Source organism: Parastagonospora nodorum (assembly GCF_000146915.1).
Source record: "Parastagonospora nodorum SN15 chromosome Unknown scaffold_1, whole genome shotgun sequence".
Classification (NCBI taxonomy): domain Eukaryota; kingdom Fungi; phylum Ascomycota; class Dothideomycetes; order Pleosporales; family Phaeosphaeriaceae; genus Parastagonospora; species Parastagonospora nodorum.
Genome location: NW_001884549.1, coordinates 1,683,897 through 1,705,905, shown reverse-complemented (window position 1 = coordinate 1,705,905; position 22,009 = coordinate 1,683,897). Strand labels below are relative to the sequence as shown.

Genomic DNA, 22,009 nt, shown 5'->3' with positions numbered 1-22,009 from the left:
TCATTGGAACGGAAGGTCATTGCACATTCCCAATGTCCTCATGTTCTAGATGTTCATCCCTAGCGACCAAATCGCGTTCAGCTTCATTCCAGGTTCCTAAAACTGGCAACGCCCGAACATCTCCAGACAGCTATAAATCCATGCCGAACATCTTCACGAACCGTCCCGAGCATCACCGCGCATTCGTTTTGTCGTTCTTTACTGTCAAGGCGATGTTCCTTGTCAAACTTTCAACTTTTCCCCTGTAGCCCCTTGCCCAGCCGTATATTAACAAGCAGCCACCATTGGTAGAACTAACCCCAACAGCTCATGCTTTTCATTTGTGTCTTATGCAGAGCCAGACTTTTGCAGCAACTGATTATTGTCAAAAAACTGCTTTTTAGCAGTCTGCTGACGCTTTATTTGTAGACACTTAACACGACCTACCCGAACAACAAGTACGAAGGATGTTTCGAAGACGCAGTGGGCGGGACCGGAGCACGACTCCTCGATGGTCCGTCCTTCAACGGCAGCTCGAGCTTGACTCAGCAGAGCTGTAAATCGTGAGCCACTCATCCACTTCCCAGATGCTGGTGAAGTCCACATGCTCACTTCTTCGCAGGTTCTGTACCAGGAAATCGACAGCCGCACCCGCTGCGCCATACAGATACTTCGGAACGGAGAATGGCCAAGACTGCCGCTGTGGTAACAGCTACAAGCACTCCAGGGCGACCAAGACATGCAGGACTGCTTGCAAGGGTAACAACAAGCAGGCATGCGGTGGCACCAATGCTATCAACGTCTGGGTTAACCAAGACTTTGTGGCCGGAGGAACCAGCACAGTGAGTTCTTTTCATCTCGATCGGTTGCCCAGTCTGGCTCTGCATATGTCGTGACGTGATCCTGGGGTAAGTATGGTATCGTTTGCGCTTCGGCTCAGACATGAGATGCTCTCGTGATTGAACTGGCAGGCTTTGGCAGATAAGATACAGCGGTCTACGAATCTTCCATCTCTTGAAATCGACTTTTGCGAATGAACACCCGAAATCAGTTCTGGATGACATGTCCACAGCTAGCTACCTTGACACGGAGACCTGGTAAGTGCCTCTATTCTCTGCTTCGAATAACTTGCTGACTTTCAAGATGCTAGAATCTGTCCAGTCATCACGGCTCACGACCATCTCCATCTATAAACTCCCTCGTCCAACATCAACTGTCAAGCTTCGAAATGACTAGACTGCCTCGGATCAAATCTGCCATTAGCTGCTCGGACAATTACTAACCTTGGGATCATGCTAACGCTGCGCCGATATTCTGTGACATGTAGCAAGCTGACACATCGATAGAAGAAGCCTTCCGTGAACAGCTACCCTACCCAGGGCGCTGGAGAAAACCGCCCACCCATGTGGGTAGGTGACGGTGTCGACGAGCCGTACTTCCCAGATGACTCGAAGTACTGGGAGGGCCAGGAGCCAGCGCCTGCTGACAAGCCCAAGCCGACATCTGGAACCAAACCGAGGCCAGGGAACGCTGGATATCCTGCTAACAGCAAGCCAAGCCCTAAGCCCGCTAGTGGTTACAAGGCCACAAAGCCATCGGGATATCCTGCCACTCCAGCCAAAAGATGGCTCAGCAGGTTTAACTTGTGGTGAGTAGTTTGACTAATCATTAGTTGGAATTTGCAGGAAGCTTTCAGGTCAAGAAAGCATAGGCAAAGATTTACAGTAAGTTGGCCACACTCCTTGGTCCATCTCATGCTGATTGCAATAGCTCATTTGGTAGCATAGCAGCACAGCGATGCATTTTCGTTCGTTTGGTTCGACAATAAAGACCACTCGGCTGTTAGAAAGTGGTCTGACTAGTCCTTAAAATGTATAAGTCGTTCGTTTATCCGCTGTGCCTCGTTTCCCTTCTCTTTGCGATTTGTGATGCGCGTGTTTCTCTTACCCTTCTCCCACGTCGGGTCTGAGCGTGACCCGTTCCCCGCTAACATCGACGCTCCAGCCTCTAGCATGGTTTTCCTTGCCGTCTAGTCCTTAGATGACAGCTTCCAACGGATGACTCTCTGCAGCGTTTGCCCGTCTCAAACTGTTTCCCAGGGGTTGGAATGCGCAAGATGGCCGCGCACGATATTGAGTATGAATGGAAGCTGGACTGGCATGCTGTCCTTGCGTCTAAAAAATTATTGAGGATGCCACCTGTGTGATTACTGGTACGCGTGACCTTGAATGGAACAATCCTTGGAACGGAGACGGGAAAATGACATAGCGCTAGCTCTCCTATACCAAGAGTGATTGTGAAGAGTGAGGAAGCACGATTGCTATCACCTTGATTTTACCTTCTGTTTACTATTACAGGCGACGTCGTCTATGTGCTGTGCGTGATACTGTGAGACTTGCGAACGGGATTCGGGTCAATTGAGTGATGGTAAACGGCGCGGCCACTCGAACGGCACGGAGGAAAGCGGCCTGCCCAGGTGGCAACCGTGCGCAAACAGGGTCCTGGCAAAATGTGGAGCCGTGCGCCCGGTGATGAACCTTTCGGCTGCCCCATAAACAAGTCCTGGTAATCGGGACCTCTCCTTTGCTACCTTACAAGTACTACTTTTTAATTGGAACTCTTCTCGACCTTCACTTCACACGATCGGTGTAGTTGACAGACGGCTTGCCAACACTTCTCTTTACCACCTGCGCCTCCTTAATTTTGCCCACCATGCCGAGCCCATTGAACATGTTATACTACGCGGTCCACCCCAGCGAACTGCGGTCAATGATCCAATGGTATGTAGATTCGGCAAACACGTGAATTCTTTGGTGTCGCCAGTCTTCTGACAATGCGCGCAGGAAAGTGTGGCACAACCCCGTTCACGAGCGCGATGAGTCCAAGGAGACGGAGAGTCTCAAGCGATGCTTCTTCTTCCTCGAGAAGACGAGCCGGAGTTTTTCCGCTGTCATCCTGGAGCTGCACCCCGAGCTTCTCGTGCCCGTAGCGCTCTTTTACCTCATCCTGCGCGGTCTCGACACGGTGGAGGACGACATGACGATACCGTTGGAGAAGAAGGAGCCAATCCTGCGGGATTTCCAGAACCTCCTGGAGCAGGATGGCTGGACATTTAACGATAACGGCCCGAATGAGAAGGACAGGCAGCTACTTGTCGAGTTCAATGTTGTGATTGAGGAATTCAAGAAGATCAAGCCGGCGTACCGGGACATCATCAAGGACATCACGAAGCGCATGGGCAACGGCATGGCAGACTATGCGAACAACGCCGAGCACAACACGAACGGAGTCAACACCCTCAAGGATTACGAACTCTATTGCCATTACGTCGCTGGTCTCGTGGGCGAGGGCCTGACGCGATTGTTTGTTGAGGCTGGTCTTGCCAACGAAGCCCTGCTCAGGAAGCCAGAGCTCATGGAATCCATGGGCCAGTTCCTCCAGCAGGTAAACATCACCCGCGACATCAAAGAAGACTTGGACGACGGACGACGATTCTGGCCACGCGAGATCTGGTCCAAGCATGTTGACAATTTCGAGGACATGTTCAAGCCCGAGAACAAGGAGAAGGCACTTGCGGCGAGTTCAGAGATGATCCTCACAGCCCTGACCCGGGCGGACGACTGTCTCTACTACCTCGCAGGTCTCAGAGAGCAGAGTGTCTTCAACTTTTGCGCCATCCCACAGTCCATGGCTATCGCTACTCTAGAAGTCTGCTTCCAAAACTACGCCATATTCCAGAAGAACGTCAAGATCACCAAGGGAGAGGCGTGTCAACTCATGATCGAGTCAACACAGAATTTGGAACTGGTGTGCCAGGTTTTCAAGAAATACACGCGAAAGATCCATCAGAAGAACAACCCAAATGATCCGAATTTCCTGAAGATCAGCATTGCTCTAGGCAGGGTGAGTTGAGGCGAGAGATGCGAATGACACAAGCTGACATCCATACAGATAGAACAGTTCATCGAGTCCATCTTCCCATCACAGAAGCCGCCTGCCAAGGAGACGCCCGCAAGTGCCGAGGAAGCTGCGAAGAAGAAGAAGGAAGACGAGGAGGCAAAGTGGGATCTGATCTACATGATATCGGCGGTGCTGCTAACTGTCGGCGTTATTTCGTTCTTCATGGTAAGTTGCAACCTGTTTTGTCGTTCGGTCCATGCTAATCACCTCCAGCTTTTTGTCGCATACCTGGCGGGTGCTCGCTTCGACATTGCTTACTATCAGGCCAAAGAACAGTTCGGACAGCTCCTCGGCTGGGGCGCGTCGAATGCCACGAAGATTGCGGAGGTCACAAAGGTTGTGGAGGCAGCTCCGGGCCACAGCGAGCTCTAAGGATAAGCTCCCAGGCCGTCATGTCTATATGTATTATAATTGCTAGCACCTCGGTTCTTCCGCCCAGGTATGCACTCAACAAATTTCTAATATAACTGTTCGCATCAGTAGTGAGGAGGTGGCTTCAGTGAACTGGACATAGCACGGATGTCAAATTCCAATCCCGCCCTCTTGATGGCAGTGATTGGGCCGAGAAGTGCTTATATCAGAATGCGTCTTGCTCGGCGACGAGGCTGTTCTTGGGCTGATGCTATGATGGCGTCAGCGCATAACAGCGATGCGGACATACTTCTACTTAGACAGCAAAATGCAATCCTTCTGCCAACAGAGTTCACATTGTGACCTTGTGTGCGGGTTGGAGACAGTGGTGAGACGCCGACGGAGGTGGCCAATCAGGGCTTAGCGCAAGCGGTCCCTCTATGGCACCTGCATTTTCTCGTCTTCTTGGGGAAAGCAGACACACGCCCGCACCCAATTTCCACACGCCACAACCAAATAATCCGCCGTAGGTCCTTCCGCTGTCTAACGAAGACAGCCCCGCGACTGCGCCTGTAAAGAGATCGCCTGGCGCGACTTTGACGACCCCACCTTCAACTTAGACGCCCGCCAACAGACCACCTCTACTTCTACCTCCTACACCACCACCTGCGACCTCGCTCGCAGCTCGACTTGGCTATCAACAGCACTCTAATTTCTCTACACACTTCTCACCCACCACAATCCACAATGGCCGACGTTGCGACTGCACCCAAGCCCGACCAGCAGGTCCCGCTTGACACGATCCCCATCTCGCCCACGGAGGGCTCAGGCGACAGCACCAACGAGAAGTCGTCCGCCAGCAACACCACAAACGAGGGCGACGTCCGCACCGTCTTCCACGACCCCGAGAACTTCAACGTCAAGCACCCGCTCATGAACACATGGTCGCTATGGTTCACCAAGCCGCCGAGCGGCAAGGTATGTTTCAGAGTGCACTGTGCCATACTATATGGCTTAGCTGACATGCACAGGGCGACAACTGGGCAGATCTGCTGAAGGAAGTCATTTCGTTTGACTCAGTCGAGGAGTTCTGGGGCATCTACGTACGTCTTGTGTCTTGTGCGGCTCACGAATACATTCCTGTACTGACCATGTGTGCAGAACAACATCACCCCTACCTCCGACCTTGCGCTCAAGTCCGACTACCATCTCTTCAAGAAGGGCGTGCGGCCCGAGTGGGAAGACGCGCAGAACAAGCACGGAGGCAAGTGGGCGTTCCAGTTCAAGGACAAGAAGGCCATCAACATCGACGCACTCTGGCTGCACGTCATGCTCGCTGCCATTGGTGAGAACCTCGAGGATGAGGAGGACAACGAGGTCATGGGCGTTGTCGTCAACGTTCGACGAGGCTTCTACCGTATCGGTCTCTGGACGCGGACGGTTGGTCGCGCTATTCCAGGCGACGGCGGCAAGGCCCGTACCACTGAGCAGGGCAAGGAAGTGCTCCTCAAGATCGGCAAGCGGTTCAAGCAGTCTCTCCAGCTCAACGACAAGGAGGCCGTAGAGTTCTCTGGTCACACCGACGCTGCACATGCCGGCAGCACCCGTGCGAAGGCCAAATTCGTCGTCTAAACAAGCCCAAGACACAGCAAGTTTACCAGCGTCGAGCGAGGCGAATACCGAGCTCGACCCACTCACCGGTTTCCTTACTTCATCAAACTCCCGTGCGCGTTCTCTTGAATGGACTGCGCCCTCGTTATTTACTCCTGGATGGACTAAAAGTCTAAAAGTACTCAATACTGGTCATGATTACGGGATCGGATTTACGGCATGGCGTATGCATGGGCGGCGACAGGTGATATCGGGTTTCTGACATGCTTCATCTGATCATGAGAATTATACCCAGCTTGAAGGTATTTGATAGACTGAAGCTCTCTCATCTAGCATAACTACGAATGAAAACTTAGATGCACTGCTGTTTCTGCGCTATGCTGAGCTTATTGCTATTTTAGCGAACCTTGGACTGCGGCCGGCGGTGGGGTTGTGCATTCGCAACTCGCAATCACCAGACCCCGGATGGCACTAGCGCTGGTGACGTCGACTTGTGGCTGAACGTGCGGCGCAGGAATTTCGGAAGGTACATGCGGCCCCGACGCGCGCCCAACGCTACATAACAAGTCACTGTTCCTTCACCCTCCCCCCATATTTGATATACGCAACCATGGTTGTAGAAACAGCATACTATGACGCCCTCGGCGTAACGCCCACGGCAAGCGAACTCGAAATCAAGAAGGCATACCGCAAACTTGCGATCAAACTGCATCCCGGTAACCAGCGCCCGCACGAATAGAAATGTAGCGAATGCTCACATGGCCGCAGACAAGAACCCCGGCGATGAAACCGCGCACGCAAAATTCCAACAAGTACGCTGACCGCCTTTTGCATTCGGGCCTCTGCGCCTTTTCGGCAGTGTTGTAGGATAGCGGGGCTCACACCATGACAGATTGGAGAAGCATACCAGATCCTGAGCGACGACCAGCTGCGAGCAGCGTACGACAAGTATGGAAAGGAAGGAGCGATGCCGAGCAGCGGGTTTGGTACGACTCGTCTACCAACAGCTTTACAAGTACGGAGCGCTGACTAGGCAACAGAGGACCCGTCCGAGTTCTTCACCATGATTTTTGGTGGAGAAGCCTTTGTAGACTGGTATGATACATGTGAAGAGACATCTTGTCTCGGTAGAGGGAGCGAGAACGCAGGCTGACATGTGTAGGATTGGCGAGATCTCGCTGATGAAGGACCTTACCAAGACCATGGAGATCTCGATGCGCGAGATGGAGGAGCAGGAGGCCGCAGCTGCAGAGGCAGAGAAGGCGGCCGAGGTCTCAGGCTCAGCTGAAGCAGCAGGACAGACGACTGGCACTACTGGTGCTGTTCCCGCGACCGGGCCCACGGATCCCGCCACGACACCAAGTGCTGCCGCCAAAGCCAAAGAGGCAGAGGCTGAAGCGGAGCGAGCAGGAGCACATGCGGCAGATGCGCCACCAGCATATGGTGCGCCGCCGCCTGCCTACGCCGAACCCGCTGCAGAGTCGTCCACTGCCACTGCCAGTGCCACTGCCACTGCCGCAGGTACCACGACCACACCAGCCGCAGCATCCGGCTCGAGCACACCGCAGACGCGGGGCATGCCTATCCGAGCCGCCATCATGGACAAATCGGAAGAGGATGCACGCATGGAAGCTGCAGGTATGACGGACGCTGAGAAGGAGCTGCGCGAGAAGCAGAAGAAGAAGGCCGGCTTGACCAAAGAGCAGCGAGAGGAGCTAGCAGCATACGAACTGGAACGCAAGAAGATCCGGGAAGAGCGCATCGCTAACCTTTCCAAGAAGCTCATCGACCGCATCTCCGTCTGGACCGAGACCGACAAGGCCAGCGACGTCACCGCCGCCTTCAAGGACAAGATCCGATTGGAGATTGAAAACCTCAAGATGGAATCCTTTGGTATAGAAATCCTTCACGCTATCGGTACGACCTACACCATGAAGGCATCATCCTTCCTCAAATCTCAGAAATTCCTCGGCATTTCTGGTTTCTTCAGCCGTATCAAGGACAAGGGTACATTGGTGAAGGACACCTGGAGCACCATGTCGGCTGCGATAGACGCGCAGCTGACCATGGAAGAGATGGCCAAGCTAGAAGAGGCGGGTGGTGAGGCATGGACTGATGAGAAGAAGGCCGAATACGAGAAGAAGGTCACGGGCAAGATCCTCGCAGCCGCGTGGAGAGGCAGCAAGTTCGAGATTCAGAGTGTGCTGCGTGACATCTGCGATGAAGTTTTGAACGATAAGAAGGTGAAGTTGGATAAGCGGGTAGAGCGAGCACAAGCGCTGATGATCATTGGAGAGATGTTCCAGAAGGTAGGCATTTTCCATCATAGCATTGCGATTGGATCCAGACTAACAACGTATAGGCTGAACGCGATCCTGAAGAAGAAGGCGACTTCATGGCCTTTGAGCAGCTTATGGCCGAAGCCAGTGCGAAGAAGGAAAACAAGCACGAGAAGCACCATCACGACAAGAAGGAAAAGAAGAAGGAGAAGGCATAATATCCTAAACATGCCAATTCCGCACCTCACGACTCTCTTCTCTTCTTTGTGATATCCATAGATTCTCTTCGCACCACCACGGCACGTTCCATACATGTCGAATAATTGAAGCGAGGCATACAGCGGCTGGAATTGAGTATATAGAAACAGCTTGGACATTTGAATTTACGCATACCATTGCTCTCTCTAAACAACCACTTATCCGGCCCATCCAATCTCGAAACTAACATCATCAATCCACACCTCCCCTTTGCTACGTTCACACTCAACCCCTATCTCAACACTCCCCTCCACAGCCCCCTCCCCGACAGGAAACATGACACTCCTCCGCCCATACTCCACTCCCGGCGTAAAGCGCACCTTCGTCTCGCCCTCCCAACGCACATGGCACTCACACGCCCTTTCGTGCGTCTGCTTGGTCCACAAGCCCATTGTGTAACTGCGTCGCGACAGCACGGGAATCTTCTGAGCTAGCGTCACGCCCCCTGCAGCGATAAATGCGTAGGATCCCGTGTGTGGGGATGAAGTGGAGGGTATGCCTTCGCGGGCTGGGGCGGTTGTGGACTGCGTCCAATTTAGGAGGGAGCGGTGCTCGAAGGAAGGGTTGGAGAGGAGGTTTGTCTTCGGGAACGGGGGGCAGGGGATAATGGCTTCGGAAAGGGAAGAGGTGGAGGTGGAGGGGGAGGTGTAGATATATGCGGCTGATGCAGTTGGGCTGGGAGATTGGTTAGGTTTGTTTATAGCGAAGGGGAGAGGATGAGGTGTTGTACTTGAGTGTTGGAGTCGCGGAAATATTCTTCAGCGAGCATGCGGAGTCGCTGAAGGTTATTGCGGTGCAGGAGGGAGTGGTGGTGCAGAGGGATATGCAATCGGTTATCGAAGATGTCTGTAGCTGTCAGGAGAGATGGAGATGGGAAAGCGAGGGATGGGACGGACTTGAACCGACTCAATGTCTCCGCCGGAGTAATCGAGGCCGCAGGCGAATGCGAAGGAGGAGCCATTGGCGTCGAATGTACATTGGTTGTGTGTGGGACACACGGGGGATGAAGGACATGCACCCATATTGAAGACTGAAAATTGACAACGTGATAGAAATGTGGCACGAGGAGACAAGGTGTGGTCTACGAGCGACTTGATGCCACCTTGAACTTTTCCCCGTCTTCCGAGCACGGCATCTTGATATCAAAGAAAGTGTGGTACGCCAGAGTGAGACGCATATGGTTGCTAGGTAACATACGGGAAGCGGAGAACCGAGTGAAATTACTTGGTTGTCTAGTTGCGCACGCGATGATGGCGTGTCTGCTCATTGGCGTTGTTACATTGTTGTACAGAAGGCCTAAAAGATGTGCCATGAAGTCGGCCCATTCATGTTGAAGAGGTATAAAGCGGGTTCATTCCGTTTGTATGCGTGCCTTGCTCTCGTCCTTCTCTCTCTTCGCCTTGAACTCTTCCCACCCGTGACAAGTCAGGCCTTCAGCCTCGAACTGCTCCTCAGTAACGATGTGGCATATTTGAATCTTAGACTTGCCGGATCGTAGAACGAGTGCGTCCCAGTCCACTAAGTAATGGCTGGGGTTAACAGTCGCGCCAGCTTCGATGTTGATCCATTGCAGCGCTGTTGGTGTCTCGGGGGACCCTGAGTTCGGTACGACAACGTAGGCACCTTTGCAGGCTATCAGGCGATGCGCCTCGCTCCTTGATGACGCTAGGCCTGCAGCACAAAGGATGCGCGGGAATGAGCCGGGCTGAAGCAGCGTCTTGGGCAACGTAACGATTTTCTGCTTTGATAGCGCGGACGTCGTTCCGGACTCTTGTGCATTGGCTGAAAGGCCGAGAGACTCTTTATGAGCCAATTCAGCCTGTTCACTCTTGCTCAGATGCTCAGGGTTTGGAGCATTGGCGGGTTTGATGTTGGACATGGAATTTCTCAAGGCACCCAGGGAGAATGTGTTTGTGCCGTGACTGAAGGCTTCCTTATGCGCTTCTTCTGCCATCTTCGCAGACTTGGCACCGTGGGCGAGTTCAACAATCTCCTTGGCTAGGATGTGTTGCGCTAGTCGTTTCGATTCGTCTTTTCTCTGTTGCGCCATCAGAAGGTTGATTTGGTTGATAGGAAGGAACGTGAAGAGTTTCAGGTAACGCTCCACATCGTTGTCGGCTGTCTTGACGAAGTACTGTTGCGTCTTAGTGATATGCTGGCATGAGAGACTCGCACGATCATACCTGATACAGGTCGAAAGAACTCAACATTTTCGGATCGAGCCAAACCGCATTTCCAGCGCTCTTGCCGAACTTTTCTCCACTCGCGGTAGTCAGTAGAGGTGTTGTGAGGCCATACGTTGCGCGCAGCGGGTTTTCGTCCAGCTCCGAATTCGAATGGTGGTCTCCTGCCCTTCGCATATAGCTGATAGCATCCATTCCAGCGCAAATGTTGCCGTATTGGTCGGAGCCGCCAATCTGAAGCTGGACGCCATTCCGCTGGTACATATGCCACCAGTCGTAGGCTTGGAACAGAGGATAGCTGAACTCGGACATGGCCATGCCTTCGCCGTTCTCCATGCGTACCTTGACGCTATACTGATGTCAGCTGCGCTCTGGAACAGGTTATGGCTGGCTCACGAGTCGCGAGCAAGCATTGCGCCTAACCGCATGCCCGAGCCAAGACCCCTCATGAGGTCGATGGCACTAAGCTGCTGCAACCAAGTCTCATTGTTCAAGGGCTCTTTCTTCCAGCTGATCGCGTTGGAGTACTGGTGTTTGATGCCCAGACACTTCACGTTGGTCCACAGATTACGGAGCTGAATATGCATATTCTTGCTGTTGTGGCGCTGTATATTGGCCGCCTGGCTCGAACGGGCGGTTGTCCTTCCAGATGGATCCCCAATGGTAGCTGTACCTCCTCCAAGCTACACGATATTAATTCCGCGTTGTTATGTTCGGCCGCGAGTGGCTCACCAAGCTGAAGGTGTTGTAGCCGTGGAGGTACATCCAGAATAGTGCCATGAACGGAAGGAGGTGGCCGACATGGAGTGATGGGGCGGTAGGGTCTACACCGACATATGCGCCTATGGGTTTCTCTGTGAGTACCCAGTCGAGTGTCTTCCGTTCACTGTGTTGTCTTAGCAACATCCCATGTCGTAAGAGACGAAGAAATAACACCACGTGCACTCACCCCGCAACATCCTTCACAAAGCCACGCTCTTCGAGGACGCTCAGCATGCTCTGCTGTGCACCTGCCCTTATTGTACCTGCCCGCTCTGCCCACGCCGCATCTTGCTGTGCCGATGTGGATTGTTTCCGTATACATTGACGACATACATATTGCGACCGTCGTGGCAGATGTCTCAACAACGACATGGTCAGGGAGCAGCCGCAGATGGCGTCGTCGAAGTAACGAAATTGTCCATGTCGGAACTTGTGCCTGCCAAGATTGAAGATGCGCTCATTGGTCCAAGCTTGCAGCTCTCCCGCAGCACCTCCGCACCTCCGCAACACGTCGTCACTTGACCTCACGCGTTAACTCCAGCTAGCTTCATCTTCTGCACCTACGATAGCCTTATAAAACTCTATTTCTCCCCAATTGACTGCACCCTGACCCTCTCCTCTTGTTCATCATTTTCACATTGACCTTCATGCTTGTTGCTCCCACCCTGCTCTCTAGCTTAACTTGATAGCTCCTCTCAATCCAAGCAACTATGTATGCATCACTTACATGCCACCCGCCCTTGGGCCAAACTACGACCATTGGCCCGGACACAACGTCCGTGAGTCGATCCACACGACCTCGGTCAGCTCAGCAAGGTGTAACAGTCACTAGGTCCGTTTCACTGTGCTCATCGAAAGCTCAGCCAGCTCTGAGAAGACATGGGATGTCGCGTTGTGGCACAACTTCGAAGACTCCAACCACTGGACCAGCCTGAGCTTGCAGCCAGCCCCAGAGCCTAGTGTGGTATGACAGTTGTGTCTTTGTGCGTGATGTCTTTGAAGTTGACATTACAAGACGGTAGTAAGGGCGAAAGATACCAATGTACGACGCCAATACTTCAAAGTCGATCTTCCCGGGCGTCCAGCCAAGCATGGCTTATTTTCTTATACAATCACTTTTCGGGTAGCAAAGGTAAGGCATTGCATTCTTGTTGTCTCCACAAATGGGCTCTACCAGGGGTCCGTTAAGCATCTTAAGATAAGGTTGACGATTCTGACTTCCACAGGAGGAGCCATGGAAATGGGCGAATGAAGCATTTTCTACATCAGACGGGCACCTCATCTACCAGTCTCCCGATCCAGTCAAGGACGATTTGACACACTACATAGAAGAGCTACCGTCTTTCCTTAGCATCCAAAAGGAACAAAGTGATACCCCTGAGACCCAGCTTTGGTCCATAACCGGCTCTGTAAAAGCTGCTTCTGGCAAAGAACCTGGTATGCTGAACGAGAAGCTCGGTAAACCGACAGACTTCTCACGCTGGTTCGCCGAGACTCGAATATGGAGCCCCTGGCTTGCGCCCCGACAGGGTAGGGAAAAGTTCCAACCGGACAAAGATGCCATCTTGACGGCTTTTGAACGAAAAGACGGATCTCATTTAGTCATCCTTGCCGTAAGTGGCATGAAAGACGTGCTAACGGTTTTTCGCCATGACTTTGACGGACGTATAGTCATCAGTTCACAGAATGACCGCGAAGAGGAAGGAGTTTTTAGTCTCATCGCTGCGGTTGGTAAGACTTTGGAGAATGCCGTTGCTGCTACCATGTATCACGCACGAAAGATTGTCATGAGGTATGAAGAGATGGAAGGACAACTTGACGCAGAATACCAAGCTTTGATGAAAGACTTCAAACCTGAATGGCTTGAGAACTGGTGTAAGTACTTAACGGATAAATCGCCGATATCAACAGCACCTGCGTCTAACTCGGACATCCTATAGATGATGGCCTAGCGTATTGCACTTGGAACGGACTTGGCCAAAACTTGACCGAAGAAAAGATATTCGACGCTCTTGACTCACTGTCCAAGAATGAAATCAACATCAGTAATCTGATCATCGACGATAACTGGCAATCGTTGGTAAGTTCGCCGACATGCTCAAGAATTAAAGCTCACAATGGGCAGACCAAAGGTGCTACTCAATTCGACAACGGTTGGATCGAATTTGAAGCGAACAAAACTGGTTTTCCCCGGGGCCTTAAAGCGACTGTAGGGGACATCCGCAACAAACACAAACACATTAAGCACATCGCCGTTTGGCATGCTATTCAGGGGTATTGGGGGGGCATTGCGCCAGATGGTAAGATTGCCAAGGAATATAAGACAGTCAAGGTACAAACAAAGGACGGTGTATCAAAGAGAGAGGTTACCATGGTCGCTCAAGAGGACGTCGGACGATTCTACAAAGACTTTTACGAGTTTCTCAGTTCCACCGGAGTTGACTCGGTCAAGACAGACAGCCAGTTTTTTCTCGATGAGATCAAGAACGCCGATGATCGACGCCATCTGATTGAAGCGTATCAGGATGCCTGGAACATCAATCAGCTACGATACTTCTCTGCCAAAGCCATTTCCTGCATGTCACAAACGCCACAGATATTATTCCACTCTCTGCTTCCGTCGAACAAGCCACGGATCCTGCTGCGCAATTCGGACGACTTCTTTCCAGACGTACCGGCGTCCCATCCGTGGCACGTCTTCTGCAACGCCCATAACTCTATCCTTACACAATACCTCAACATTTTGCCAGACTGGGATATGTTTCAGACGTCTCACGACTATGCTGGTTTCCACGGCGCCGCTCGCTGTGTCTCCGGAGGCCCCATATACATCACAGATGTACCTGGGCAACATGGTGTGGATTTGATCGGGCAAATGACCGGAAATACACCACGTGGTGACACAGTAATCCTTCGCCCGCACACGGTTGGCAAGAGTATTTCAGCATACAATGCTTTCGACGATCCTGTGCTCCTCAAGGTCAGCACGTACGTCGGAATGGCCCACAGCGGGATCAGCATTATTGGTGTCTTCAACTGCGCCCCACGACCTCTCGCAGAGCTCATTGGTCTCGACTCTTTCCCAGGTGCCGAAAAGGGAACATACATCATCCGTAGTCACACGACCGGTCAAATCACCAAACCCACAAGTGTCAAGGATAACAGCGCATTGGTCCACCTTGAGCTGCCTGTACGGGGTTGGGAGATACTATCCGCATACCCATTGCAATCGTTCAAGCTAGAACGCGAAAAGCCCGGCAGAGGGCTAGCCGACATCTCAGTGGCCAATCTTGGTGTCCTCGAGAAGATGACTGGTGCAGCTGCTATCATCAACGCAGATAGCTATATCGAAAGATCCTCGGGCAGGTTGCGAATCTGGACTTCACTCAAGGTGCTCGGCACTTACGGTAATACATAGCCCTTGATAATCAGTGTCGATACTTAGACTAACTTGTGCTTAGGTATTTACATTTCAGATTTGAAAGAGCGATCGATCGAAGACGACTTCTTCGCTGTGCTGTTTGGTCGACCCATCCCAATTGATTGCGTTGCGGTCAGCAAAACGTGTGAAAATGTTTTAGAGCTTGATCTTGCCAAGGCATGGAAGGAGACGGATCAGAAGGCATCATGGTCAAATGAGGTGGCCGTTGAAGTCATTATCCGATGAGTATTACACCACTGGTATTTGTAACGCCAAGTTGCGATTTCCTTATAACGACGCTCTCTCCACCTCACAACTCTCTACATGTTCTTGTGCGGTGCATAAAACTATGAACCAGAATGCACACCAATTACCGACATGTAGTATCAATTTTGTCTCACAAAAACTTGTTGCTCAAACTTGATTTCATTGTTGGTCAGAACTTGTTTGGACACAGAACAAGACATGTCTTGCATAGACCACACGTATCGTCTCACATCCTCATATACATGGTCATTTCGCTCATAGATATCCTGCTAAAAGTATCCAGCTGCGACCGTTCATTACGAAGACTCGTCAACTCAACCATGGATTCCCAAGGATCGGAGCCCAACGGGCATCTCCCACCACTTGCGCCCCCGCGTGCGTCCGTTACACGGGCTTTTATATTCGTCGTGATGCCTATATTGTTGCTCGTGTTCCTTATGTGGCTGCTTCGCCGATGCTCCTGCAGCAACACGAAGAGAGCTCGAGTCGTTCGTGCGGCACCTCCTAATGCACCCAAGACGAACACGAAGCAGTCTTATCTCAGACCTGGACCAAGAGCATCCGAACACAACAATGCAATCCCGCCCCCAGAGGTTACTACCAAGATCGAGCTCTTATGCCTGCAACTAGCAACCATGACCATCCAGCGAGACGAGGCGGTCGACCTATCCAAGGACATCGCCAACGAACGCGACAAATTCAAGATCATGTTTGGTACGGGGCAGAAGGGCCTAAAGGACTCGCACGTCAGAGTGAGATCGCTGAATACCGAAGTCAATAAACTTCTCGCAAGAGTCATAGGCGCGAAGGCACGGAATGAATTGCTGCGGAATGATATGGTTGCGGATGCTGAGGTTGCGCAGACTGAGAAGAAGGAGTTTCAGGACAAGATTGACAACTTGTTTGTCGAAAAGACGGAATTGTTGAAGGCCGCCGAGACTGAGAACGCATCTCTGCGCCAACAAGTGACGAGCCTGCAAACTGAGAACAGGAAGCTTCAACACTCGGTCATGGCACCTGCAGACAAGACTCAGTCGCTTGACATTGCTGAGACTGAGACTGCCCAGGCGGCACAGAAGCCAGCAGACGAGAAGCTGGCGGCCGAGAAGAGAACGAACCAGATTTTGAAGAACAAGGTTACGGAATTGGAGCACGCACCGTCGCGGAATCGGAAGATGTTCGAAGCCCAAATTGCGCAGGAACAGGCTAGGATCGTAAAGCTAGAAAAAGAGCTAGATGGCAAGATTGCTGAGATTAAGACCAAGGATAGTGAGATTGAGGAGATGATTCGGGGTCTGGAAGAGTGCCATAAGGCAGCTACGACTGCTGCTGATGGGCAAGACGACCTTGATGATCTGTTCACCGGCACAGATGAGATTACCAAGCTCGAACAGGAACTAGCCAAGATCAAGCAGGAACATGTCTGGGAGCTCAGAGGCATTCGCTTGCAGATGGGACGAATTGGGGAGTAGGCTTGAGGAGAAGGAAGGCGAGATCAAGACCTGACAGGCGGGCAGATCTTTGCTGGACAAACGGGAGGCTGATGCAAAAGCTACGATTGCATTCCAGGAGGAGCGTATTGGCCAACTAGACAAGCGGTTGGAGTAAATGTGCGAGCAGTGGTTGACCATCCTGGATGGTCTGGCCTTAGTCTTTCATGTAGTTATAAACAATCCAACAATGTTGAGATGCGCTATTCTTTTCTAATAACTTAAAGCACAGTGAAGCACTACATGCTGTTGTGTGAAGGAAAGTAGGTACAAGAGCAGCGCCCGCAAAATTATTGCCGTTAAACAACAAACACATCTCCTTCAGCAATACAGACGGTCCTCTCTGTAAGACGATATACAGTTCAATTTAGAAACATGTACTTTCCACTTTTTTTGGTTTTCTTTTGCTCTGCTATCTGTGGTGAAGTCCCAAACCCAACCCAATGACCTCATTCCGATTCCGAACACCTTTCCGAACCCATTATATTCCGTTCCCTCCACTTCACACCCTCCGCCCGCCAACCCACCCAACACACATACATGCCCCCGCCCACCGCCCTCTCCTATCTCCGCACCCTCACCCCAACGCGCCTCCAAACAACCTACCATTGGCACAAAATGACCTCCACCGCGCCCCCAACCCGCCCGATAAAACTCCTCATGCTGCACGGCTACACGCAATCCGGCGCGCTCTTCCAAGCCAAAACCGGCGCGCTGCGCAAGACGCTTGCAAAAGCCTTCCCCGCGGGCTGCGAGCTCGTGTATCCCACGGCGCCGATCCGGCTCTCGCCCGCCGACGAGACGTTTCTCGCCGCGCAGGAGGAGAAGGGCGAGGAAGTCGATGCGTGGGCGTGGTGGCGCCGCAAGGGCACGGGGGAGCCGTATGTATACGAGGGCCTTGAACTCGGGCTCGGCAGGATCGCGGACACGTTGAAGAGCGAGGGCCCGTTCGATGGGGTCGTGGGGTTTAGCCAGGGTGGGGCGTGTGCGGCCATGGTTGCGAGTTTGCTGGAGGAGGGGAGGAGGGAGGCGTTCGCGGCCAAACAGGTAGAAGGCGGTATGGCATATCCTGAGAGTTTCGAGGAGGATGGGGAGGTGATTCATCCGCCGTTGAAGTTTGCGGTGAGTTATTCGGGCTTTGCGGCAAGGGGGATGAATCCGTATCATGCGTTCTATGAGCCGAAGATTAGGACGAAGGTGTTGCACTTTTTGGGCACGCAGGATGTGGTGGTTGAGGAGGCGAGGAGTTTGGCGCTTGTCGAGGCGTGTGAGAATAGGGAGGATAAGTATGTTGTGTATCATCCCGGTGGGCACTTTCTGCCGAGCACGCAGAAGGCGAGCGTGAATGCGCTGATCGGTTTCATCAAGGAGGTGATGCACGGGGAAGAAGGAGGTAAGAAGGAAGAGGAGAGCGTGGAGGATATGGACGTTCCATTCTAAAGGCATCAGGTCTACCGCATTCAAGCAAGGCGTTCACGTTAGATGGGGCGAGACTTTAGACATTGCGTCTGTTCATTTGGACGTCTATATTACATGCGCAGTGCCAGGACACGCGCGGGGCCAAGTATAGAGAGGCCTCCAATTCTAGACTAATCATGATCGTCTTCAGTCATCACACTTTCGTATTCCTCATTTCGCCTTGCCCTTCGCCGCCTTGCTCTTGTCGACCTTGGTGGGCTGGATGCGCGCCATCATCTCCTCCTTGGTGATGAGATGGTCGACGCGCTCAAGCAGACCTAGCAAGCTCTTCATGTTGCCGCTCCACTCGTTGAGGACATCGTCCGCATCTCTGGGCTTCGAGAAGGTGACAACACGCGCTGGCCTGTCGATCTTCGCGTAGATGGTCTTTGCGCTAACGAGCTCACTGATGTTCTTCTCCGTCTCATCCTCGGTAAGATCCAGCAACTCGGTGAGGCGCGGGATCTGGATACGTGTGTAGTACTTGGCGACAACGCGTACATTGTGCTCGATGACACGCTTCCGCAGGTCCTGCCACCTCTGGTGTGCCTTGTCGTCGTCCGAGTCGTCCTTCTCGGCATCAAAGACATCGGTCTCGGTCAAGTGTGGGCCAAACTGCTTGGCTACCATGGGCCATCGCATCAGCTCTGGCACGGTGAAGAGCTTCACCAGTTGTGCGTCTTGTGGAATCTGCGAGTTGCGTGAATCGCGCTGGATACGGTGGATGAGGTCAGACTGCTCGTTGTCGTATGGTGCGAGGATGATGAAGTAGACGACGCGCTGAAGGATCTACAATCATTGTTAGGAATGCTCATGGCATATGGAATCAGACTTACAGCGCGTAGCTTCTTCGGGTCCTCCTCAACCGCCTCGGTATCCAGAACTTGTCGGTAGTGCTTGCATACGTCGAGGTACTTGCTGTCGTGCTTGGCCAAGGTGATCTGCTGCTCGTAGTACCTGAGTTTCAGATCCGTCACGTCATCTTCCGGCTCGATAGGCGGGTCGTCGACACTCCGGGTCTTCTCCTTCTCTTCCCGCTCTTTCTGGTCTTTCTCGAGCTGCTCCGGGGTCTTCTTGGGCCTACGCGCGAAGTATTTTGTGCCGATCTTCCTGCTCAAAATGCCCGCCTGTGTCCAGTCACCCTTCTCTATGCATAACGCCACTTGCTGCAGGATGAACTCGGTCTTCTCTCGGCGGGTCATGGAGCCGAAGGTCTCGACCTGGAGCTCGCAGAGGATATCGGTGGCCGCATTGATGTCGCCTTGCTCCTTCTTGATGTTTGAGAGTATGCGGGTGATGCGAGCGCGCTCGACTTCGACGAAGATCTAAACGTCTGTTAGAGATATGCTTGTACTTCGACTTCATTCCACCTTACCTTGCCCTCGGTTACTGTGCGCAGCGTCTCGATGACTGATAGCTTTGTCTCGAGATTTGGCGTATCATCCAGAAAGCCCATGACCGTCTGCACCATCTTGGTGGTGGCCTGCTTCAGCTGTCCATGCTTCTTGGAGAGGAGCAACACCTGCTCGTTCATCAAATTCCAGTCATTGGCCTTCTTTGCTATTGTGACGATGGCGATGATGACTCGGGATGTCGATGCGAGATCTGAGGCCTTGTAGGCGTTAACATGTGCTTGTGCTGGGGTATATTCAGGCTTCGCGTACCTGGCGGGTCTTCTTCTCTAGAGTAAGCAGCTGGTCGATACCAGCTTGTGGGTTGCTCTATTGATGACATGTTAGCTTCATCCACCTCCCCACGGTATCAGACATACTGCGCCCAGCTTCTCGGCTTCCGGAATAGCGACATCGGCCTCCTTGGAGAAGTCCTTGTCCGCCTTGAGTACCTCTCCGCTCGACATGGTGGCGGGTGGGGGATGTGTGGACTATGTGGATTGGCAGATGTGTGCGAAGCTCCGTGGATCCCGTGGTAAGAGGAGCGGGGTAGTATAGAGGGAGAAACGGTGAAAGATGGCGCGTTGGGATTGTTTGGTCGTGTGTTGCGCCTCGTCAGTGATGTAGACTGGCCCACGCCCGCCGCGCACGGAGCACAAGGCTTGGCGAACCACTTCCGAAGAGCCTCAACCTTCTCCTGGTGAACAAAAATACGTCTATTACATCACTGATACGTCCATAGGCTTTGATAAACTTCCTGTTTGATTTTGTACAAACTTGGTGGTTTAAGGTGAAATTGTATCGCCGCGTTCACGGTTGGTGACAATTCATACTCGTCTGGCTCATTCACGCGGGAATCCCGCGAATCGTGATGACCGGTTGTTGGACTGCTATTTCTAGTATGCAGAGTATACCACAGTTAAGAGGAATGCGATACGCGAGCGCAAGAGATAGCGTGCGCAATAAAAGCTGAGCAGCGCTTTTGCACTGCAGTCTATCATACATCACACTTCACAGCATCAAGAGACACGAGGGTAATTTTCAAGTATAGTCATTCCATGATCATCTGTATGTGACAAGAAGAAACCCGCAAAGACAGTTGCCAAGCTAGTGTCCATGCAATGCACCCTCCAAACGCCATCATCCAACTTTGATCATCCAGTCATCCGTGGTATCCATTCCGCCCACCCATCCCATATTGCCGAAGCAGTAGTATAAAGTACAATGAAAAGCAAGCACACCAAAGCACCTTCGACCCGCCCCTCCACCTGGCAATCTTGCGATCAAACCAAAGGGAGCCGTCCCTTGCAGGAGGCTACCAGAAGCAATGGCAATCGCTCAAGCCGGCGATGAAGGGGCGGGGATGGCGTGTAGGTGTGTGCTGTGAAATGGGAAGAGAAGTTCATATTTTGACTCCAGAAAAGACTCCGTGTTTATGCTGATGTGATGTCGATGCATCCTGGTACGCCAAGTCGTCAAATAACCCTCCGTTCACCGCCAAACGCCAACCGGAAAGAGACCGAGTATACGCCTAGAAAAGACGCAGCTTCTTGGGCGGGACCGACATGGACAGGCCCAAAGAGGAGGAAGTATCAAGCGATCGCTTCTTGGAGGTGGAGAAGGGCTTGAGAGGCGAGTTTCCCATGAAGTTGATCTTGGAAGGCGTCCTCATGGGCGACCTGCTGAACAAGACAGACGCCTTCTTGGGTGGGCAGGTACGCGGAATGCCAGTCTTGATAACACTGTCTCTGAAGAAGAGGCCGACCTCAGAGTTCTCCTTGTCATCGTCGTCGTTGACCAAGGAGTGGTCAATCTCAGAGCTGGTGGGAGTATCGGGAATGCTCTTACACTCAGACGAAGGAGGCAAGGCGTACCTCGAAGGAGTCCGTGCTGGGGTGTAGGCGTTGAGCGCAGCCGTGGGAAGGGGAGACTGAGGCATTACGACAGAGAGGTCCACTAGGTAGGGCGACTCTTCAACACGGCTCTTGGTCTGTTCACACTCAAGGATCCAGCCGACGTTGACGCACTTGATGGCTCCTTTGCTGGCAAGAACCTTCTCGAGGGTCTCTTTGTTGCCATCCTTGAAGAGGACGTGGGTGATGCCGGTGCTCTGCCACTCCTTAGCAATCTTTGCACCCATATCCTCAAGCAGGGTCATGAAGATGTAGTTGTGCTCCTTTCCGTGTGAGGTGATGTCGACAAAGAAAGTGAGGCCGGCGAGTGGTCCGCCGTAGTTGAACAGGTCACTCTCCTCGTGCTCGTCCCAGGTGACAGCCTTCTTTGGTGTCTTAGTCTCGAACTTCTGGGGAGAGCGCAGAGCTGACTTCAAGGGCGAGGCTGGCTCCGGAGCGTTTGAGGGGGCATTGAGCGCAATAGGTGCGAGCTGAAGCTTGGGCATCGGCTGAGCAACGGAAACCTCGGTGTCTACATCCATGTTGTCGCAGTCGGTGACTTCGCTGGCGTCAGCAATCTCACTGCCGTCGGTTAAGTCGCTAGGTCCCTCGAACTCGAAAGAGATAGGCTTAGTTGCAGACACTACCACCGCTGCATGGCAAAGACTGGCTTTATTCCGGCGAAATGAAGAGAATCCCCCCACAAT

At 52.6% G+C, this 22,009-nt stretch overlaps 11 protein-coding genes across 11 annotated transcripts in view; 7 read left to right on the top strand and 4 right to left on the bottom strand.

Moving 5' to 3' along the window:
* Positions 1 to 32: 32 nt before the first annotated feature.
* Positions 33 to 1,631, top strand: SNOG_00756 (hypothetical protein; the record flags this gene model as incomplete). The annotated part of the gene is made up of 6 exons (XM_001791380.1): positions 33 to 221; positions 409 to 542; positions 602 to 821; positions 1,052 to 1,076; positions 1,130 to 1,194; positions 1,326 to 1,631. The coding sequence occupies 6 exons, from the start codon at positions 33 to 35 to the stop codon at positions 1,629 to 1,631; spliced, it is 939 nt and encodes a 312-aa protein (XP_001791432.1).
* A 1,078-nt stretch (positions 1,632 to 2,709) lies between these two features.
* On the top strand, positions 2,710 to 4,311 carry SNOG_00755 (hypothetical protein; the record flags this gene model as incomplete). Its single annotated transcript, XM_001791379.1, has 4 exons — positions 2,710 to 2,763; positions 2,803 to 3,882; positions 3,931 to 4,104; positions 4,153 to 4,311. The coding sequence occupies 4 exons, from the start codon at positions 2,710 to 2,712 to the stop codon at positions 4,309 to 4,311; spliced, it is 1,467 nt and encodes a 488-aa protein (XP_001791431.1).
* A 726-nt stretch (positions 4,312 to 5,037) lies between these two features.
* On the top strand, positions 5,038 to 5,922 carry SNOG_00754 (hypothetical protein; the record flags this gene model as incomplete). The annotated part of the gene is made up of 3 exons (XM_001791378.1): positions 5,038 to 5,268; positions 5,322 to 5,393; positions 5,452 to 5,922. 3 exons carry the CDS (start codon positions 5,038 to 5,040, stop codon positions 5,920 to 5,922), a joined length of 774 nt encoding a protein of 257 aa, XP_001791430.1.
* A 589-nt stretch (positions 5,923 to 6,511) lies between these two features.
* On the top strand, positions 6,512 to 6,934 carry SNOG_00753 (hypothetical protein; the record flags this gene model as incomplete). Its single annotated transcript, XM_001791377.1, has 3 exons — positions 6,512 to 6,617; positions 6,670 to 6,713; positions 6,794 to 6,934. The coding sequence occupies 3 exons, from the start codon at positions 6,512 to 6,514 to the stop codon at positions 6,932 to 6,934; spliced, it is 291 nt and encodes a 96-aa protein (XP_001791429.1).
* A 121-nt stretch (positions 6,935 to 7,055) lies between these two features.
* SNOG_00752 (hypothetical protein) lies at positions 7,056 to 8,398 on the top strand (the record flags this gene model as incomplete). The annotated part of the gene is made up of 2 exons (XM_001791376.1): positions 7,056 to 8,210; positions 8,264 to 8,398. The coding sequence occupies 2 exons, from the start codon at positions 7,056 to 7,058 to the stop codon at positions 8,396 to 8,398; spliced, it is 1,290 nt and encodes a 429-aa protein (XP_001791428.1).
* Positions 8,399 to 8,596: 198 nt separating this feature from the next.
* Positions 8,597 to 9,460, bottom strand: SNOG_00751 (hypothetical protein; the record flags this gene model as incomplete). Its single annotated transcript, XM_001791375.1, has 4 exons — positions 8,597 to 8,646; positions 8,794 to 9,113; positions 9,169 to 9,284; positions 9,335 to 9,460. The coding sequence occupies 4 exons, from the start codon at positions 9,458 to 9,460 to the stop codon at positions 8,597 to 8,599; spliced, it is 612 nt and encodes a 203-aa protein (XP_001791427.1).
* Positions 9,461 to 9,634: 174 nt separating this feature from the next.
* SNOG_00750 (hypothetical protein) lies at positions 9,635 to 11,617 on the bottom strand (the record flags this gene model as incomplete). Its single annotated transcript, XM_001791374.1, has 5 exons — positions 9,635 to 10,572; positions 10,622 to 10,970; positions 11,018 to 11,304; positions 11,354 to 11,507; positions 11,571 to 11,617. 5 exons carry the CDS (start codon positions 11,615 to 11,617, stop codon positions 9,790 to 9,792), a joined length of 1,620 nt encoding a protein of 539 aa, XP_001791426.1. The 3' UTR covers positions 9,635 to 9,789.
* A 186-nt stretch (positions 11,618 to 11,803) lies between these two features.
* On the top strand, positions 11,804 to 16,543 carry SNOG_00749 (hypothetical protein; the record flags this gene model as incomplete). Its single annotated transcript, XM_001791373.1, has 7 exons — positions 11,804 to 11,896; positions 12,216 to 12,347; positions 12,610 to 13,258; positions 13,324 to 13,463; positions 13,509 to 14,790; positions 14,860 to 14,947; positions 15,538 to 16,543. 7 exons carry the CDS (start codon positions 11,804 to 11,806, stop codon positions 16,541 to 16,543), a joined length of 3,390 nt encoding a protein of 1,129 aa, XP_001791425.1.
* Positions 16,544 to 17,101: 558 nt separating this feature from the next.
* SNOG_00747 (hypothetical protein) lies at positions 17,102 to 18,001 on the top strand (the record flags this gene model as incomplete). The annotated part of the gene is made up of 1 exon (XM_001791372.1): positions 17,102 to 18,001. The coding sequence occupies one exon, from the start codon at positions 17,102 to 17,104 to the stop codon at positions 17,999 to 18,001; it is 900 nt and encodes a 299-aa protein (XP_001791424.1).
* Positions 18,002 to 18,078: 77 nt separating this feature from the next.
* SNOG_00746 (hypothetical protein) lies at positions 18,079 to 19,877 on the bottom strand (the record flags this gene model as incomplete). The annotated part of the gene is made up of 5 exons (XM_001791371.1): positions 18,079 to 18,808; positions 18,856 to 19,344; positions 19,395 to 19,631; positions 19,684 to 19,740; positions 19,791 to 19,877. The coding sequence occupies 5 exons, from the start codon at positions 19,875 to 19,877 to the stop codon at positions 18,191 to 18,193; spliced, it is 1,488 nt and encodes a 495-aa protein (XP_001791423.1). The 3' UTR covers positions 18,079 to 18,190.
* Positions 19,878 to 20,941: 1,064 nt separating this feature from the next.
* The window catches only part of SNOG_00745 (hypothetical protein), a gene marked incomplete at both ends in the record, with an annotated part of 3,127 nt that continues 2,059 nt past the window's right edge, over positions 20,942 to 22,009 (bottom strand). Inside the window, one exon of the mRNA XM_001791370.1 lies at positions 20,942 to 21,884. Within this exon, the coding sequence (XP_001791422.1) occupies positions 20,942 to 21,884 (943 nt within the window). The remainder of the gene's footprint in view (positions 21,885 to 22,009) is intronic.